General features: G+C 37.3%; 1 protein-coding gene across 1 annotated transcript in view; it reads right to left on the bottom strand.

Moving 5' to 3' along the window:
* The window catches only part of grik1a (glutamate receptor, ionotropic, kainate 1a), a 58,482-nt gene extending 36,834 nt beyond the window's left edge, over positions 1–21,648 (bottom strand). The window contains exons 1-3 of the mRNA XM_053644658.1: positions 21,431–21,648; positions 5,656–5,823; positions 5,144–5,398 (exon numbers count right to left, since the gene is read on the bottom strand). Of these exons, the coding sequence (XP_053500633.1) occupies positions 5,144–5,398; positions 5,656–5,823; positions 21,431–21,548 (541 nt within the window). The 5' untranslated portion in view covers positions 21,549–21,648. The remainder of the gene's footprint in view (positions 1–5,143; positions 5,399–5,655; positions 5,824–21,430) is intronic.
* Positions 21,649–22,072: the final 424 nt, after the last annotated feature.

The following is a 22,072-nucleotide window of genomic DNA, read 5'->3' as shown; positions in this document are numbered from 1 at the left end:
CTCTGTGGAGAGAGGAGAACCTTCCAGAAGAACAACCATCTCGGCAGCACTCCACCAATCAGGCCTGTATGGTAGAGTGGCCAGACGGAAGCCACTCCTCAATAAAAGGCACATGACAGCCCACCTGGAGTTTGAAAAAGGCACCCGAAGGATTCTCAGACCGTCAGAAACAAAATTCTCTGGTCTGATAAAACATAGATTGAACTATTTGGCCTGAATGGCAAGCGTCATGTCTGGAGGAAACCATACACCAGTCATCAATAGGCCAATACCATCCCTATAGTGAAGCATTGTGGTGGCAGCATCATGCTGTGGGGATGTTTTTCAGCAGCAAGAACTGGGAGACTAGTCAGGATCGAGGGAAAGATAAATGCAGCAATGTACAGAGATGTCCTTGATGAAAACCTGCTCCAGAGTGCTCTGGACCTTAGACTGGGGCGAAGGTTCATCTTCCAACAGGGCAACGACCATAAGCACACAGCCAAGATAACAAAGGAGTGGCCACAGGACAACTCTGTGAATGTCCTTGAGTGGCCCAGCCAGAACCCAGACTTCAACCCGATTGAACATCTCTGGAGAGATCTGAAAATGGTTGTGCACCCATCGAACGTGATCGAGCTTGAGAGGTCCTGCACAGAAGAATGGGAGAAACTGCCCAAAAATAGGTGTGCCAAGCTTGTAGCATCATACTCAAAAAGACTTGAGGCTGTAATTGGTGCCAAAGGTGCTTCAACAAAGTATTGAACAAAGGCTGTGAATTCTTATGTACATGTTTTTTTATTTTTAATAAATTTGCAAAGATTTCACACAGACTTCTTTCACGCTGTCATTATGGGGTATTGTTTGTAGAATTTTGAGGAAAATAATGAATTTAATCCATTTTGGAATAAGGCTGTAACATAACAAAATGTGGAAAAAGTGAAGCGCTGTGAATACTTTACAGATGCACTGTATGTCATATAGTGAAGTCTATTTTATTTTTCATTTAATTGCTTTATTCAATTTCTGTAGTATTTCTTACTTGAATACTGATAAACCTATCTGAGAAAATGTATTGTTATTGTGAAATAAGATTGTAGTCATATCGCCCACCCCTAAACATTAGCATTTGGTGATTCCAGTTTTGAATTTCATGTAAAATGTGAAATGTACTTCTTAATGTAGTAAATATCACAAACCTTGCTGATATGTTTTTTGGTGTTTTTTTCATTTTAGGAATTAAAATGAAAAAAGTTACAAGAACAGAACTGTGTTCAGAAATGAGTTTGTTGTCATAGACAGATTAAAAGCAGTATTAAAGCATGAAGCTTGTTGTTATGACATGCTCTAAATGTAATGCTGTATTCTCTCTCAGCCTATATAACTGTGGGGGAGAGGCATCAAATAATTAAAATGTCAACTTGAACTGGAGGACACAATATAATGATACAATAACAAAACAGATTAATTTGCATTTTCATACACGTATAATATAATAAAAGTTCTACTTATACCTTTATATCCCTTTTTTTTCTTTGAAACCATTTTTTTGATAGTTGAGGTACATGAAATAAAATATCAAATGGCAATGGCAAGATGTAATAATGGTATGTTTTGTTAGATTTATGTTGCCATTGGTTTGTGAAGATGAAAATATTAATTTAACAGCTCAGTGTTGAGTTTACAATTGCAATTTCAAATATTTCTGGACTCGGCCAGACTCGACTCAGACTCGATTGATTAAAGACTTGGTCGCGACAAAGGTGGACTCGGCCCCAACACTACTATATGATTTGCAAGCACTTACTCTGCTTTTCCCAGAGACATGGACAAAATCAAACAAATGCTCACTTTCCTCAGAAGATCAGAAGACCTGGGCATTCATCAAATAATCAAGTTAGTGTAAAACAAATTCTGCTGAGCCATATCCTGATGTCACAAGGTTTGTCCAGTCTGTGCACAGCACTGTACCCCAAGACAAACCACTGGACTCCTTGGAACCACTACTCATCCTGCAGCATCCTTGGTCTCACATAACAGTAGATTTTATCACTGCTCTCCCTGCTTCTCATAGTAACATACTGACATGTCACCTCAATTCACCTCACAGGTATGGCAAGCATTTTGAATGAATTGACCAAAACAAAGAAATTGGAGGTTCATTAAAACACACTGCAGTAACAACCAGCATGACTGGAGCTTCTACCTACCCTGATTCACTCCTCCACTGGTCGTACCTCATTCCAGTGTGTACTTGGTTACCAAACATCAATCTTTCCATGGTCAGGAGAACCCTGAGTACCCTCTGTCAATGAATGGAAAGGAGAAGCCAGCAAACCTGGGCAGCAGCAGACCTCCAACTTCAAAGAGCCATCAATCAATAAAAAAACAAAGCAGATTGACATCGTGCCACAACTATAACCAATAGAGATGGTCTGGCTCTCCACCCAGGATCTGAAACTAATAATAAATAATAATAAAATGCCTTTGAGAAAGTCCCCAATTCTTTTGTCCATTTGAGATTTTATTTAACCCATTTGAGATTTAACCCTGTATCACGTAAACTGGAACTACCACCTAGCTTGTACCCTAGATTGTATCCACCTTCCATGTCTCACTACTATAACCTGTCTCTCCACCTTTTCAAAACAAGGTGACTGGAGGTGAGCCACCACTGCCGCTAGAGATCAACTGCTATATGTTATAATTGTTATAAAAACCTATTTGCCGTTTTTTTTTTTTTTTTGCTGTTTTGTTGTTTGATTTTTACTTTACCTGCTGTGTTTGCTAATAAGTCAGTGTTTACATTATTCTGCATTATATCTCAACTAGTCTTGATAAGCTTCACATGACATGAGACGTAGCTGCCAAATGGAGACAACAGGTTCAGGATCATTGAAGTTGTGGCAGTTCGGGGTGACTACTTGGCCAACAACCGCAACAGTTCAACTTTCTGAGGCACTGTAGAGGAGGTACCTATCAGATGCAGTGGCTAAATATCCTCACCCCCCCAACAGCAGTAGGGCTCACCAGGTAAAATTCCCTCCTTACCCAAGAATTCTGTACTAAATAGTGAGTGGTGAACTGTCTAGAAATTTTGAAAACCTTTTTCTGGACTTTTTAATACCATTTTTCATAACTTTCACTAGCAGGGAGCCAGTGGTATATTAATACTTCTGCCATGAAAGGGCTCATGATCAGCTACTGAGTATACACTCTATGCATGTGCTGAAACACTGAGAGAGAAAAATGCACTCTGTGGCCCAGCTGTTACCAGAAGCTTAGCATAGCAAAGCAATGCAGCAATGTAAGTCACGTCAACACTGGACTAAATTTGAATGCTGCACCAGCTGCTGGCTAAATTACAATGATTACTGTTTAGAATGATTGTAGTTGTACACTCCTTTTAAAACATAAATGTAGCTTAGAAAGCACTCAGAAACTCATCAACTGTCAAGTTAGCTCATAATGGATATCATTACTTATTAACTAAAAATGATGACTACAGTGAAGTGAGTGAAGTGCGTTAGAGCAATATAACAGATACCTGGGTTGATTTATAACTAATCATTTTGTGAATGCCAAATTTATTTTAAATGGCATATGTGCATCAGGAAAATCAACATGCAAGCATGAACAAATTGATGTTTTTTTTTTAACAATAGTTAGCTTGAAAAGGAAAGATCAACGCCCAAAGACAACATCAGCACCCATTTCGTAAATGTTTATAAAAAAAAAAAAAAGAGATTTGTTTAGCACTGAAAGTGTAAAGTTGCCTACTTTTCATTATACTATGGGGTTTTTTTGTATGTTGTTGTCAAGTTTTTTGCATTAAGCCAATACATATGCCTTATATAGGGTTCATACACATTTTTACCGACAAATTTCCATGACTTTTCCATGACTTTTCCATGCCTTTTGAGACAAATTTTCATGACTATACATATATACATGCAAAATAAGAATGAAAAATCAAACCAAAAGCAAAATAACTGTAGTGAGTCCGTGTGTATTGAAGAATGTTTACACAGCTGTACTATAAAATCAGTCCATACGACTCAAAGCTCTAGTATGGCCACTTGGAGTATAGCTTTTATAGTGCACATTTAAAGCTCATGATTACAATATTCTGCCATTTTATGGAATATAGCTGTAATAGAGTGGAAAAGAGTTAATAAAAAGAGTTTAAAAATATCCTCTTTAACGTTATGAAAAGTAACAGTATTTGGGTTTGGAATGACATATGGGTAAGTAAATGATAACAGAATTTTCATTTTTAGGTGAACTTACCCTTTAACTTTTTGAGCACACACCTGGACATACCGACTACTATCAAAATACAGTGGTTGCAGACACTTGGGGGTTTATTGTCCAAAAAAGAAAATTATACAAATAAAGAAAAATAGTTAAAGAACTAGATTTGCAAATAATATTTTATTTTAATAAATGACTCTGTCATCCACAAACTAAAAACCATGTTCTAGTTTAAGTCCGAGGATGATAACTCTTCCACTTTGTGTGTTATGAATAAGTTTCTTAGATAAGTGAATTTACTGAAAGGCTACCAGGAAAACCAGGTTACCACGTTCATTAAATTCATTCTAAACTTGTAACTTTTTGTCATCCTAACAACATACATAGCAGTGTATACTCCAGAGCACATCTTGCAGGGGGGATTATTGGGGAGGACATGTCCCCCTCAGTGTCAATGGTGGTTACAGCCCTGATTCAAAGTACAAGCTGCAACTGTGCCAGACGTTATCCCATGCAGAGAACGTAACATTACATGACGTGACTTATCGTACTGTTTAAAGTATTAACAATTAAACATATATTCTATTATAAATGTGTTTGTGAAGCAAATTTCCATGACTTTTCCAAAACTTTCTGGGTTTATTTATTTTTCCAAAACCTTCTCCAGGCCTGGAAATTGCTATTTTACAATTCCATGACTTTTCCAGGTTTTTCATGACCGTACGAACCTTGCTTATATTTCTTTGTCAAACTATTATGACACTACATTTATGTGCCCCATCAAAGCCCCTCCTCACACTGAAAATGTAAAACTGGGGGGAGGGGGGGGGTGAAACCATAAAACATGAAAAGTGTGTAATACTAGTGTACAGACAATCACAAACATTGTCAAATAGTCTCTGTGACTCACCTATGCTGTCTTCATAGACCACTGTTAGAGTCTTCCACTTGTAGTAGGTCACAACGTCCAAAATGGCCCTGCTGATGGAGCTGTGCTCTGGATAGAGATTGATAAAGAAGGAGTCCTTGTTGTCCACTGGATGTTTCCAGTGGGTCTGGATGTGTGGGACCTCCAGGGCATTACAGATTGACTGAACTGCACTGACTGAGGAACTGTGAGCAGGGCCAAACACTGCAGCAACACCTAGAGCTAACTGATCACACACTGAGAGAGGAGGGATGTAAAGGAGTAACAAAAATCAATAAGGAGTTTCAAAAGAAATACAAAAAGAGAGAAGAACCAGGGAACAGAACAAAATTAAACACATAGAACGAGTACACAAGTAAAGTTGCAACAGAATCAAAATGCAGAACAGAGAGAAGAAAGGAGAGACAGGTGAACTGAAAAGGTTGAATGAAAGTAAAATTATTACTCTTTGTCCAGACCACAATATAGCTATACAGCATGATCTGAATTCTGACCTCTTCGGGAGGCTTCAAAACTGTCAAAAAAGTTCACTCTCTGGATGTCGTAGGTCAATGTAGTGTTTGACATTAGTGTTCTGTTGCGGTTGATACTGGTAACAGCAAATTTGAAGGCTAACTCATCCACACTCACTGGCTCATTCTCCCGAGTTTCAAATATACCCCCTGCAAATGGAGATAAGCGGAGGGACAAAAAAGAGGAAGAAGAGAAAAAAGAGATCAAAGAACAAACCAACACATTTGCATATGTGAACACCTATTGTCATTTTTGCCATTTAAAAAGGGAAACAATAAAACATTAATAAAAACTAGATAGATTTAAACTGTAAATATAAATGTAATGCTGTCTGAAATGCATTGTGGATATCATCAAATAAATAAGACTTTACTTAGTCAAAACTCATAGTGGTCTGAGAAGTAATAACACACCTGATGCTTCCGAAATGCAATTTAAGAACTTTAATTCTTATCCAAAGAAATTCAGAATACAGAGTAGAAGGAAGTGATTTCAGTCGGTTGGCATATTGAATTATGTCCCATACATAGAAGACAATGAACAAAATTGTTCATGTCACACTAAAATAATGTAATATCTGTAGCAGGTACTGCTGACTTTACCATATCATTTCATGAATCTCAAGTTGGCAGCATGAGCATGGAAACTGTTAGAACAGTTTGATTTTCAGAGTGTCAGGAGATGTGTCTGTTTAAATAAAAGGCATATTAAGAAGTCATTGAGAAAGCCAGGGTGTACAGCGAGGTGACAGTGAATGTGGCTGCTGTTGACAACTGCTCAAATTACCCACAGTAGTGGAGTTGGTTCAAAGTGATTAAAACACAATGTAAATATTTAATGAATTTTTAATATTACAGTGAGACTGAAACACATGCCACAAATTCATATAAACAAAGTAACATTCTGTAATGCTACAGCAATATTGCTACAGCAAAAGAGCAACTACAAAGGGCAGTGAGTGTCATGATCTCTTGCCTGGACACAACACACAGACTGGTCTTTCAAGCTAATACCCAGTGCAGTCACTGGATAGAGACAAATGAAATTTAGCAAGTCAACACCTACATAAGATACTGTATACTTGGCTTACTGATGTATAAGGAATTTAAATTGCTCATTTTAAAATATAAAAATCAAGCATAGTATATTTATCAATTGCTGAAACATTTGGAATGTGGTTTACACATACACTATGTGGCCAAACTTTTTGGACACCTGCTCATAACACTCATATATGCTTTTTGAACGTTCCATTTCAGATTTATTCCCCTTCTTTGCTGGTATAATAACCTCCACTCTTCTGGGAAGGCATTCCACTCGATTTTGCAGTGTGGCTGTGGGGATTTCAGCCAACTGAGCATTAGTGAGGTCTGGCACTGATGTTGGGTGACAGTGTGCAGGCCACTTGAGTTCTTCCACTCCAACTTTGGCAAATGTTTGAACCCTTTAGATCCAGTGAAGGGAAATATTAATTCTACAGCATACAAAGACATTCTAGATGATTGTGTGCTTACAACATTGTGGCAAAAGTTTTGGGAAGACCCAGATGTTTGGGTGTGATGGTCAGGTGTCCAAAAACGTTTGGCCATATAGTGTATTAACAGATGGCATGATCGCATTGCCTTCTCACAGCTCCAGAGTCCATGGTTCAATAGGGTTATGAGCTCTGTGTAGAGTTTCGCATGTACTCCCACATGTTCTTGTGGGTTTCCTCTAGTTTTCTTCCAACTCCCAAAAAACACTGTGATAGGTGGTCTGGCTACACTAAATTGCCCTGAGGTGTGAATGAGCGTTCAAATGTGTGTGTGTGTGTGTGTGTGTGTGTGTGTGTGTGTGTGTGTGTGTGTGTGTGTGTGTGTGTGTGTGTATGTGTGTGCATAGTGCCCAGAGATGGACTGGCATCCCACCTGAGCTCAGGATTGAATTGGGAACCCTGGAGCTGTGAGGCGGAAACACTACCCACTGTGTGGCCCCAAACAAATAATTGCTATATAAATATGTTTGTGCAATACAAATATTTTGTGACAGGTAAATGGAGGTTTTCCAGTTGGAAATGAAAGGCTTGTCATCAGTGTTTGGGTGTCAATTAAAAGTAAAACAGCTTTTTTTGTGCATTTCTGTTGCCAAGTGTCTTAAAAATTATCTAATGAGAAAAGAGTGAGTTGTAAATGAGCTGATGTGACAAAACTTCTACAATATGGCTGATGTGACAACTACAATATGGCTAAAAAAAACTTTTACTTCTTTTGTGAGAAAGAAGTTTATGTGAGATATGCATTTGTCAAATAAAACAACCATGTAGTGAATATTACTTGACAGTTCAGCTGATTTTGTTTTTCATACAACAGTGGCCTCAGGCTAATGGATAATTCACACATAGTTTATTGCATTGCGCAAAGGTGACATCTAGTCACTGGGGAAAATAATCACAATCAGGTAATTATATAAGAATTGCAACAGGATTACTTTCAGGTGTTTTTTTTATCATTATCATTATTTTAAAGCATGAGCACATCATAGCTTACAGAAACAGCATTTACTATTGAATATGGATATTGGTATTGTAAAAGAAAAGCAGCCTTACATTTATCTATACTTGTGTTGAAAAAAATTTGTAGTAGACAATTAACATATTCGCACAGCATTTGATTATTGGTTTGTTTATAAATAGCAGAGACAAAAACAAGAACTCAGTTTGGTAATCACAACAAGACTCTTCGCGGACCAAATTGTGATGTTTTTCTTTGCCCCAGAGTGGCTAAATTTCATATGATGCTTACAGAATTGTTTTGATTGGTATATTCCATTGGTCTCCACGGATACCAGAGAATTTATAGAGTATACTGCCCACACAAACTTGGCTCTGCCTAAGTGTTTAGCAGTTCGAGGAAGAGATATGCAGATTTGGTTTCAAATAGAGAGAATTTGAATGTGCATGCTGATATAGCCACTTTAATAGGAACACCAATACACCTGCTCATTCATGCCATTTATAAAACCATACAGATACAGGTCAAGATCTTCCGTTAATGTTCACTTGAAACATCAGAATGGGGATAGTGACCATGGCATGTTTTTTTATTTTGTGTGAGATGGACTGGTCTGAGTATTTCAGAAAATGCTGATATCCAGGGATCTTCGTACACAATAAAAAAATCCAATGTGCAGCAGTTCTGTGTGTGGAAGTGCCTTGTTGATGAAAGAGGTCAGATAAGAATGGCCAAACTGGCTTGAGCTGACAGGAATACTACGATAACTCAAATAACCACTCTTTACAACCATGGTGAGCAGAAAAGCATCTCAGAACACGGCACACCTTGAGGTAGATGATCTACAACACATCAGGTTCCACTCCTGCCAGCCAAGATCAGGAATCTAAATCTATAGTGGGTATAGGATCATTGAAACTGGACAGTTGAAGATTGGATAAACAGTTGAAAGAAATTCCAGAAATGATGAGGAAGAAGGTGATTGAAATACATCAGTCTGGGAAGGGTTACAAAGCTATTCCAAAGGCTCTCTGAAGAACATTAAGGCTCATCTGAATTTTGCCAAAACACACCTTGATGATCCTCAAACCTTTTGGGAGAATGTTGATGATTCAAAATGATTCAAAAGTGGAACTGTTTGGAAGACAGGGGTCCCATTATATCTGGTGTAAACCAAACAAAGAATTCCACAAAAAGAAACATCATAACTACAGTCACCATATGGTGGTGGAAGTGTGATGGTGTGGGGATGCTTTGCTGCTTCAGGGCCTGGGCAACTTACAGTAATTGAGGGAAACATGAATTCTGCTCTCTACCAGAAAATCCTAAAAGAGAATGCCTGGTCTTCAGTCCATAAGTTTAAACTCAAGAGCAACTGGAATATGCAGCAAGACAATGATATAAAGCACAGCAGTAAATCCTAGTACTAGATGTAAGTGAAAGACTCATCTCCAGTTATCGGAAGTGTTTGGTTGCAGTGGGAATCCACTGACTCTGTTTTCATTCTATTGGCAACAGAGGGGATATGAGGAACAGAGGCGAACCTAGATTATGTGGGAGCCCCAGGCAAAATTTCAGGATTTATGTTGTTATTATGTCTGAATGTTATCCATAGATATTGTTGTGACCCTTTACTTCCGTGGAGGAACAGCAGTTGTTTGGAAGACTTTATTTCTTTATTGAAAACAATTGTAAGAACATAGAAAAACAAATAAAGAAAGGTGATATCCTATAACTGCTGAACACGGTCTCAAAACTGTACATGTTGAAAATATAAATATATAAACAAACATTTAAACATCTTTAAGGCAACAAAATGTCCATATTCAACTAATGTTAACTAACATATAAATCAAAGTACTGATGTCTACAATGGCCACGTTAGTATCATGTTTCCAGCTTGAGCATGAAGCTACCCTTGTGTTTTTTTCACTCATGAGGGAAGCATAAACTCAGCCACTGAAAATACAAAACCACAGTTTTTATGTATTGTGCACTTTATTTAAAATCATAATCTACATTGTGTCACCTGTACTGTATCTGCATAACTCATATCACATTTCTAGCTAAACAGTTTCGTATTTACAGCTGGCATATTGTTACTATAATAATAGAGCAAACAAAGCGTAACAGTGTGAGCTCTTCTTGTTTTTTCAATGCTTTGCATCCAGTCCTTTTTATTAGCACACTCTTCCTGACAGTTTGCCAAAAACTTTTAGTTCCTACTATGGTGGAGTGTGGAGGAGACTTCCTAATTGTGTTCCAACATCTTATTATATAATCCTGTATATCAATGTGTTCCATACTAAACAACATTTATCAGTCCCTCCAGGATTTCGCGATTTCGCAATAGCAGAAATTAACGCAAAATCAAGCAAACTTCGCAATATGCGGAGGAGCTTGCAATTTTTCATTACCGCAGATTTTCGGCATTTGCCCTCTATAATTCACATGCATCAAACATGAGTACAGCTAAAAGGTCTCATTTACCAACAAACATCAATGCAAAGGCCAAACGCAAAACAATTTCACACAATTGCAATTTTATCAATTCAAGTAGTTTTCCGCAAATAAGCACAAAAAACTCCATCGCAAAATCAAGAATTTTGGGCCAATTTCAAACAAACAATCACAAAAAAACTGCGAAATCCTGTATGGACTGATTTATAAAGGACACTAATGAAGTAATAAGCAACAGGTAAGTTTAAGTGTAATTACTAAAAAGCAGAGCTCACCCAGTGTGACAGAGAGAGAAAGACATGGTTATAGGTCACGGGTATTCAGTAGCTCTAATACTACATTTATTCCATTCATTATTGCACATTTAACAGTTAATCTCACTCACAAAACAAAACAGAAAATAGCCCTTAATTAAAATTTACCTACTCATAACTGATAAACAAATGGTATAGTTACCAAAACAGATTAAAATCAAAGTGCACTGTTGCCGTTTCTGCTGCCAGTAGCTGTAGCTGGTACAGAGTGAATGGACTGCGGTTGACGTGCAATGCTTGACGCAAACTTTCATGCAAAACCTGATATAAAACGCAACGTTTACATTTACAAATCAGGTTGAATCCAGGATAATACTGATTGATAACCATAAAAAAGCAGCCTTACTTTTGTGAAAGTCAATAAAGAAAACAATAAGGATAAAAAAGAATGAGGAAATAAAATATCAAGTAAGAAAAGATAGACAATGGGCAGTACACCTCAAGCTACTGGTGTTTCATTTATTCATTAAGCATAGCTGCAAAAAAATGTTCTCTTCCTTCTTTATGATTACACTTTCTGTAATAATTTAGTAATGCAGGTTAGCAATATAACTTGCTGATGGCCAGCTGAATTATTTAGTGCTCACACTATGCTATATTATATGATCATTTGTTCTGTGATTAGTGTTCTGCACATTCTGAGAACTAACAGGATTTTTTCTGCATGAGTTGTGAATAACTGCTATGAAAGTGTTATTAATGCATTACAATGCCTCAAGAAGTATGCCTCAAAAGTATAAGACAAAAAAATAGACAAAAGAAATTTCTGTCATTTCCGTTGAAATGTGACATAATTGCTTTTGCATGTGATTAGTAAAATCATTGGTGGTCAGTCAACAGTTGAATCTTTCATTCATCTTCAGTAACCACTGTATCATGGTCAGGTAGATACACCCTGAATGTGATGTAAGTCACATTCACAGCTAGGGGCAATTCAATGGTGGAAGGGAAAGTGAAACAGACAGTAACCAATTTTTTTTATTACCTAATCTTATTTCAGTTCTATGGTGTGTGGAGCTAGAATTCTTTAATACGCTCTGATACATTTGTCATGAATTCTGTGCACATTTTGCGACTACTGTGATTACATATGTGTGGGAAAGGAATATCTGGGAAAGCAAATTTATTAGTGAAAGATACAGTGCCCTCCCTTGGTAAATATGAGCAAAGAAGGCTGTAAAAAATTGCCTTTATGGTTTAACCATTTGATATTTTGTTCAAAATTTTCACACACACAAAAAAAATGCTCTGCTCTCATGGATATCAAACAATTGCAAACACAACACAGGTTTATCCAAAAAAATCTTTGTTAAATATAGATGTGCAACAATTATTGGCACCCCTATGAATTCATATGACAAAAATATGTTTGAAGTATATTCCCATTGATATTTTACATTTCTTTTAGTTCACCTGATTGACAGTGAACAGGAAATTGTTCAACCATGACTTCCTGTGTCACATGGGTATAAATATGAGGTAACACATAGACCAAATTACCTTAGTTATTCATAATAATGGATAAGACCAAGGAATATAGCTGTGATGTTCGGCAAAAGGTTGTTGAGCTTCACAAAATGGGAAGTGGCTATAAGAAAATAGCACAAGCATTGAAAATGCCCATTTCCACCATCAGGGCAATAATTAAGAAGTTCCAGTCGACTGAAAATGTTATGAATCAAATAGGAATTGGACGTGTGTCTATAATGTCTCAACGCACTGTGAAGAGGCTGGTTCAAGTGGCCAAAAAATCTCCAATAATCACACCTGGAGAATTGCAGAAGTTAGTTCTGTCTTGGAGTCAGAAAGTCTCCAAAACTACAATCCGAAGTCAGCCACATCACCACAAGTTGTTTGCAAGGGGTTCAAGAAAAAGAAACTCAAGCATCTTCAGTTTGCCAGACACTACTGGAACTTCAAATGGAATCAGGTTCTATGGTCAGATGAAACCAAAATAGAACTTTTAGAGCAATAAACACCAGAGGTGGTTTTGGCACACACAGAGAGGTAGCCATATGGAAAAGTACCTCATGCCCATGGTTAAATATGGTGGAGGCTCTTTAATGTTTTGGGGCTGTTTTTCTGCCAGAGGACCTGGACATTTTGTTAGGATACATGGCATCATGGACTCCATCAAATATCAACAGATATTAAATGAAAACCTGACTGCCTCTGCCAGAAAGCTTAAAATGGTCCGTGGATGGATCTTCCAGCAGGAGAATGATCCAAAACATACATCAAAATCAACACAAAAATGGTTTACTGACCACAAAATCAAGTCCCTCCCATGACCACCCCTGACTTGAAACCCATTTGAAGGATCTGGAGAGATTCTGTATGGAGGAATGGTCTCAGATCCATTGACATGTTTTCTCCAACCTCATCATAAGAGAAGACTCAGAGCTGTTATCTTAGCAAAGGGAGGTAGCACAAAGTATTGACTAAAAGGGCGCCAATAATTGTTGCACACAAAGATTGTTTTTGATAAACCTGTGCTGTGTTTGAAATTGTTTGATATCCATGAGAGCAAAGCATTTTTGTGATTTTTTTAAACAAAAGATCAAAAGGTTAAACAATAAATACAATTTTTCACAACCTTCATTGCTCATATTTACCAAGGGTGCCAATATTAGTGGAGGGCACTGTATATTGAGGACACCTTGGGAGATATCTCAGCATCTCCAATGCCAAACAAATTTACAAATATATGTATAAAAAAAGAATATTAATGCAAATACAAAACATTCTGTTGATTAGGTGTAGATACTGCCATAACTGGAATAGCCTCATTTCATAGGCTTTAAATATGTGTTGGTGTTTCCAATTGATTTTTAAGTCTGTTCATTACTGGAATCTAAAATACCCAGTAGGCATTGACAGTGTATTAAAAGTGTATACTGGCAGGGAACTGAAATTATTTTTAAAATCACACAATAACACATAAGTCTAAACAAATAAGCCAAGATGCTAACTCCACCAGTAGGGCTGGGCAATATGGCATAATATCACCCGCGTGATATATTTTGTCATATATTGTGGGTGTTGTGGTATTGTTTTATATCTTTTTACATAATGTTTCTTCTTTAAATAATAATTACTAAAATATTAAAGTTTTATACTGTTTTGATTCTTAAAAATTATAAAATGATTAAATCTTTAAAATTGTAAAAAAAAAAAAAAAAGTATTTTATTTTTCCTTTTACAGATAAATAAATAAATAAATTTAATTCATTATCGCATTTTTTAAAATCATCATGCAACTTATTTTTTAAAGGTTTATTTTTAATGCTAAACTACTGTTTTATTGCCTTTTTTAAAGCAAATCTATATATTACGATGCATATTGTTTATCATATATCGTATATCAATTATTGTAATATGATATTTTTTCATATCCACCATTTTATAAGCCATTACTAAAATAAATAAATAGAAAAACATATATATCACCCACCTTACTTTCAGAGGAACTTACTTTTAGAGGAAAGGTATAAGAATTGCAGTCATAGGGGGCCCCTGAATGGCACAATAGATAATCGTTTCCACTAACGTTGGGAGATTGTGAGTTCCATCATTCCATCCCAATGATGCCACAGCCATCTATGCCCAGGAGCCTAGAGAGCAAAATTGGTGGTGCTGTCTGGGTGGGAGGGATGGCATACTCTCTCTCTGCTGTCATCACAGCATCACTAGCCATCATGGTTGTCTGTGAGTGTATGCATGCAGAACAGGGCAGAATGTAGCATGAGCAGCAGTTTAAAAACATGTGGTTGGTTTACCTCACGTGTCTCAGAGGAAGCAATTGTTAGCCTACACCCTCCCTGCCTGGTAGCTCTCGTATGATAGTCAAAGCAGGTGGGAAAATGGGCAGGAAAAATATGTGTTGCATTTATTAACATTGTGCACTGAGGACACAGCTGGGACAAAACTAGGCCACACAAGCAATATGTCAAGCCTTTCAGTCTAAATCAAGTCCAGTGTTTGGAAGAGGAGACTCAATTAAGCATTGGACAGAAAAGAGGATTAATGGAGGTTGTTAAAACTGATTTGGGGATTTTCTGAATGGCTTTGGCAGACGTTAGACACAGGCAAGGCTTTTCTTAGACAAAAACGCAGCTATAAATGTCTATTTAGTCATCCAGGTCATTTTTATTTGTGAAGTAGCAGTATGTCTAGACAACTGGTCTTTTTTTATTCCTGCCTAAAAGTCAAAGCCTACATCAGGAATTGATCCAGCTTTCACACAAAAGTAAAAAACAAGATGTGAGGCAAACCTGAAAGTATGCATGCCTACAAAATACGAACAGGATGTTATGAGGTGTTTAAATTAGTGGAGGTTAGTATACCAGTTTAGACGAGAAACTCCAAAAACAGCTAATGTTGCTGCCGTAAAACATACTTGTTGCAAACCTGCTGTGGGCTTGCAGAAACGAGTGTTCCCACTACCATAATCTCTAGTTTATGCTTTCAGAATTAAGTGTTGGCACCTGCTGCACATGATCAAAAAGAAGTAGCAAACCTTTTCATGTATGTGGCATGATGATCGAGAGACTCACGGTGCCAAAGATCAAGAAACTACAGCAACCTTGATTTTACCATTTTTACCCACTGGAGACATAATCTGTAGGTCTTTCAAATACACATGCCAAACAATATGTTTTTTGGCTCACAAAAGCAGAAAAACAACCAAAAAAATACATGTTTCAAGGAGACCAGGAACAAAAATGATGGCAGTCCATTTCAGACATGGACAAACTGCGGAAGTGAAGAGAAAAAGTGTTTGCAAGTCAAAGCTCACTATCAGGGATAAACTGACACTTTACAGCATAGTCTCATAGTGCACCACCACTTCTGTCACCTAGTCTTAACATAAAACTGTATGCTGGAGCTTCACAAAGTTGGAAATCAGAAATATTTTGGTGTCAAAGGCCAATATGTGAAAATAAATAACTTGCTGTAAGAAGCATAAAGTCTTGACCCCTAAGCATGGGGGAAAAGTTGCATGGTCTGTTGAGTCAACTTTCATCATTTCCTTCATCCTGAATGCATTTACATTTGGAGGAAACCAAACAATACTTTTAACCCACAATGTCAGCTGCCAACTGTTAAGTGTGATGTAGGACACACAATGGTATGGGCAGCCCAGGGAAATCATTAGGTCCATCAAATATGAGACAATTTTAAAAGACAAGCAATGTTACAGGCAAGTTTAACACTCTTTCCTGACAAAGTTCCCATACTGAAGGATAATAATGCCTTCATACAGACTACTAGAAACCATGATAAAGTCAAGTGCCTTTTATGGTCTCCTCAATCACCAGTTTGAAACATCATTGACAGGCTCTGGACCGATCGCAACCCTGACCAGGATACAGTAGTAACTAAACTGAATGAATGAACCTTTATGCAAAGTTCTACAGCACAGAGCACAAAGTAGATCTGCCTCCTTATCTCTGAAAAAACTGGAAGATTTTCTTCTTGAATAATGGTCAAATATACCACCACAAACATTCAGCACTTGTATGACAGCAGTCCATGGCCTTGGTGCATAGAGCAGCCCTAGTCTTTATTAGACCGTTTATATTACTATATTGTTACATGTTTTCATTATTGTGCCCACGCTCTGTGTTTTACAGTAGAGCGTATATATTTTGGCAGCTGCCATCCCACATCAGAGCTTAAAATAGCTGGACAATGCACACAAGCATACACAAGTAATGCTAAATGCCCACAAAAGCAAAACTGCAAGTGACATAACTGGCTTGTCTTTTGCTAGTGTGAACAAAGGGTCAGTCAGTACAGATCTGTGCTGATGGCTACGGATGAAATATCATCCTGCAGTACAGTACACACATGTACTGGGACTGGGATCCTGTGAGACCAACCAAATAAGTTGTTGGAATGGGTCCACTGTTATATTCTCATGTGGGCTGAAGCTCCCAAAACAAAGACAGGCCATTTTGGGAAAGTACTGGATATGGTGTAGTGCTGCTTTAGTAACTGCTTTATTCTGGTCAGGGTTGCTGTGGTTCAAATAACCTTTTTCTTTATATTTTGGGAAATAGAATCAACTAATTAAAATATATTGCAGGCAAAAATAATTGGAGTTGGGATAGGTAACACCTTTTGTGGAAGTAGGTAGGGATTGGTCAAGCTTTATTCACGAGCAAGAGGGATTGGTCAGAATTCCTTTGGGAGTGGCCAGGAGTGACCTCTAGTTGAAAATATAGTGTAATACTGCAATGATTGCTTAACAGAACTGACAATGAAAATTACAAAAATTCATCAATGTGGATCTTTAAACTACTAAAGTTGTTGGAGAAAGTGGCAGCAGTACTTCTATTGTTTCTTTGTACCCTATCATGCTACACATGGATCTGGTTTCAGTTGGTTCAGTTATCATAAATAAAAATAAATATTATAATATTACAATTAAACACAATTTTCTTTTGATGAAAATTAACCCAAGAAACAGACTGACTGGTTTTACTTGCAACTCTGCTGTACAATATTCACTTCTCACCACCTAAAAGTAAAGTAAAAACATTGAAGGCCTGATGTACTGACAAGCACCATACAATAAATCACATTTCACAAAGACAAAACTTCGATCAGTAGCACAAACAAATGTTAAAACTGTGTAAGCTTTCCACTAAAAGGCCACTCAAGTTCTTTATGGACGTTGCTTTGTGCACAGAGTCCTTGTCATGCTAGAACATGTTTAGGCCTCTTAGTTCCAGGAATTTAATGCTATAGTATACAGAGACATCCTATATAATTATTTGCATTCACCTTTGTAGCAAGAGTTTGGGAAAGACCCATATTGGTGTGATGGTCAGGTGTCCAGGTACTTTTGTCCTTACAGTATAAAATAATTACAAAATATTAGCTGTAACTTGTATATCTTATTTATTGTAAATACAATTCAATGCAAATACAATTAATAAATAGTAGTTGCTTTTAGACAATCATTGTGTTGGTGTGTCTCAGTAGAACTGGAGTGGAATCTTTAAATTTATTATTTCCTTTGAATGCTAATATTTTGTTTTCACTTTTGTGGGTAGTCAGACCTAAAATGCTGGTTTCAGATATATGCAAAATAGAAACACATGTATTTCTGTTCAGGAAAACCCATAATTTTCATCAGTAGAGTAGAAAAAAAAATTACTTAAAGTAGAAAATTACAACATTTGACCATATGAAGATTTATAAGATTTACACATTTAGATGTTAGTACAGTGCCCTCCACTAATATTGGCACCCTTGGTAAATATGAGCAAAGAAGGCTGTGAAAAATTGTCTTTATTGTTTAACCTTTTGATCTTTTGTTAAAGAAAAATCACAAAAATACTCTGCTCTCATGGATATCAAACAATTGCAACGACAACACAGGTTTATCAAAAAAAGAAAAAAACATCTTTGTTAAATATAGCTGTGCAACAATTATTGGTACCCCTATGAATTAATATGAGAAAAATATATTTGAAGTATATTTCCATTGATATTTTACTTTTTTTTTTTAGTACACCTGGGTGAGTAAGAACAGGACATTGTTCAACCATGGTTTCCTGTTTCACAGGGGTATAAATATGAGGTAACACATAGGCCAAATTTCCTTAGTCATTCATAACAATGGGTAAGACCAAGGAATATAGCTGTGATGTTCGGCAAAAGGTTGCTGAGCTTCACAAAATGGGAAGTGGCTGTAAGAAAATAGCACAAGCATTGAAAATGCCCATTTTCACCATCAGGGCAATAATTAAGAAGTTCCAGTCAATTTCCAGTGGCCAAAAAAATCTCCAAGGATCACAGCTGGAGAATTGCAGAAGTTAGTTGCGTCTTGGGGTCAGAAAGTCTCCAAAACTACAATCCGAAGTCACCTACATCATCACAAATTATTTGGAAGGGTTTCAAGAAAAAAGCCTCTACTCTCATCCAAAAACAAACTCAATCGTCTCCAGTTTGCCAGACACTACTGTAACTTCAAATGGGATCGGGTTCTATGGTCAGATGAAACCAAAATAGTGCTTTTTGGCAACAAACACGGAGGTGGCTTTGATGCATATAGACAGGTAGCCATATGGAAAAGTACCTCATGCCCACATTTAAATATGGTGGAGGCTCTTTAATGTTTTGGGCTCTCCAGAGGACCTGGACATTTTGTTAGGATACATGGCATTATTGACTCTATCAAATGTCAACAGATTACGCCTGTGATGGTGACAGCTTTTTACCACCGTGGTGGTTTAGTTATTAACCACCGCGGTGGTAAACAGCTGCTGCCAGCATAGCCCTAATCTGTTAAGCGGTGGTAATATATATAATTTTATAGGCTTAAATTAAATAAAAACCTAAATATAAAAACATTAAATGAGGCTTTATTTTAGCACTTCTGTCAGTGAGACAACTCAATGCAGTTGTGTCATGTTGTTGCAATGAGAAACAGCCTGAGGACGCTGTGGGGTACGGTATTGTGATTGCACGCAAGAGGAGAGGAAAAGAAGTGGATAATAAAAAGATGGAGTTAAACATGGTCGCATGTTTCTCTGAGGAATACTTTATTTCTTTTACAAGTGTAGCATACCACAAGCCTATAAAACTTTGAAAGAAATACCAGTAGGACAGTAACCTAAATAATATGTTAAAAATCTAAATATTAGGGTTAGGGTAATAAGATTTTTAATAAGATTAAAAAACGCTGCCAGGTGACATGCCTGGAGATGGCTCCTGAGATGTGTAGGCTAGTGGTCGCCTGTTTAACACTTATTTTTTCCACAAAGCCGACATATGGCTTCATCCAAATTTATTGGTCCTCCTCTCTCATTAGGTACGAATCCAAAATATTATCAGATCCCCGATGTAACATTTGGTTTCCCGACAACATCCATCGCAGTGGCAGAACCTGAAGTGAAATCACAGAATTCGCCTGACTGGATTTTACCGCGCTCAAACAAACCCGTGCCGAAATGACAGACAACACCATATAAGGCATTTGATTATGATTAGGTTATTTGTGTATTAACATAAAATCTCCCGCTATGGTAGGCTGTAAATACAAATTAATATTACAACTGTTATTACTATTACACCTGTATACAAAACATTGTGTTTTGTACTTGTCATAGTGCCCACTCCAACCTCATCAGGTTGTGTTTTCTCCAACCTCATCAGGTATCATAGGAGAAGACTCAGAGCTGTTATCTTAGCAAAGGGAGGTAGCACAAAGTATTGATTAAAAGGATGCCAATAATTGTTGCACACCTATATTTAACCATATTTTTTTTATAAAGTTGTGTTGTGTTTGTAATTGTTTGATATCCCTAATAGCAGAGTATTTTTGTGATTTTTTTTACACAAAATATCAAAAGGTTATAAAATAACTGCATTATACTGGTCAGGGTTGTGGTGAATCCTAAACCTATCCTGGGAACACTGGGTATGAGGTAGGAACACACACTTGATGGGACACCATTCCATTGCCCACACACACACACACACCTATGGAAAATTTAAAGGAGTCAATCCACCTACTAGCATGCTTTTAGGAGGAAACTGAGGAACACAGAAGAAGTCCATGTGGACAACACTGGAAAAACAGAAATCCGAGCTCAAGATCAAACCAGGAACCCCAGAGCTGTGAGGTGGCAGTGCTACCCGTTGCACCACCATGTCATATGATCAGTTCATTTTAACCTGTTTAATATTCAAACTAACAATAAGGTCATGTCTACGCTCGGTCTGGCCTCCTGATTCTATACGGTTTAGAAGTTTACTTCTGATATCGTGTTAATTTGACGTCACTTGCTGAACTCAGAGACTCCTTCCAGAGTTCCCTAGTAGGCGTTTTCTTTATTTTGGAAATTATGAAATTACAGAAGTTACAACCTTATGTCGAATACAGCATTACTTTCTTTCCAGAGGAGGAAGTGTAGCTTGATTAAGTTTAAATGTTTACTACACCACACATAATAAGCGGTAGGCTTATTTTTTCATGACGAATAGCCTACTTGATTATGCAGCCTGTTGAATGTCTTGTTCGATACGTGGATGTAATGAATTGCAAGCTTTTTATCGAACAAAAATGATTTAATACATCATATTGGTATAGCCCTACTACTTTCCCTGAAGAGATCTGGCAAGCCTGTATGACAAACCAAACACTACAGCAGCCTCAGGTCAGTGAGTCAGGCGAGGATCAATAATCCAGCTATTTGGCTTGTACATGAGGATGGAGAAGAATTTAAATGATGATGTAAATGAGAAAGATTTTTATGAATTTTGCTTCACTAAAATTCTGATTTAGATTAAACTCTAATATTGATCTTGATATTAGCACAGGGCACTAATATCAATAGGTTAATCAAACCGCATCAGAAACTGAGCTTGAAAGAGAAACACTTTCCAGGGACCTGCTAAGATAAGTTAACATTATCAGCTGAGTTCAAACTGAACACACAAAAACAAAGGCGACACAATTCTGTCATGAAACATACCGATTCGGAGGACCTGGTGCTCACTGAGACACAACTTCGACATCAGTAAGAACAGCGAGAGCAGCAGCCTGGCTCGTTTCTCCATGGCTCCGTGATCGAAACTGATAATATACTTCATCTCCAACGTCTAGAGAAGACGCTGTCGAGTCAAATCCACTCGCATCCTCTTCCTTGCTCTTTCCCTCTCTTTCGGATACCTCAGTGAAAACTGGCAGCACGAAGCCCTCTTCTCCGACTCGAACATCAAAAACAGGACTTTTTTTCGCCTCCGGTCTGTTTGCTGAGCTTTATTCCGTTCAAATCTCACCTGTCAGTTTCTACAGACAGAACACCTGGGTGTGCACGCGAGAGCGTTAGCGCGCACTGGGTTGGAGCGCGTGCATCCAGCGTGCACATGTGGAGCATATTTAAACACAGTGGTCCATGAAGCACAGCAGTTTTATAAAATCAGCAGTTTATAAAACGTTATATTATTTAGGCCTACATTATAACTTTATATTATTATATACCGTATACGTTATATTCGTGGAAATCACAACCCACCATTATCAAAGTTATTATATTTAGCCTATCTTTGAGGGATTTTTTTTTTTTTTTTTTTTTAAAGTTCGTTACTTTACATCTGTCATTTCAAGAAATCAC

Source organism: Ictalurus furcatus, chromosome 16, assembly GCF_023375685.1.
Source record: "Ictalurus furcatus strain D&B chromosome 16, Billie_1.0, whole genome shotgun sequence".
Lineage (NCBI taxonomy): Eukaryota > Metazoa > Chordata > Actinopteri > Siluriformes > Ictaluridae > Ictalurus > Ictalurus furcatus.
This window is presented reverse-complemented; position numbering and strand designations above follow the sequence as displayed.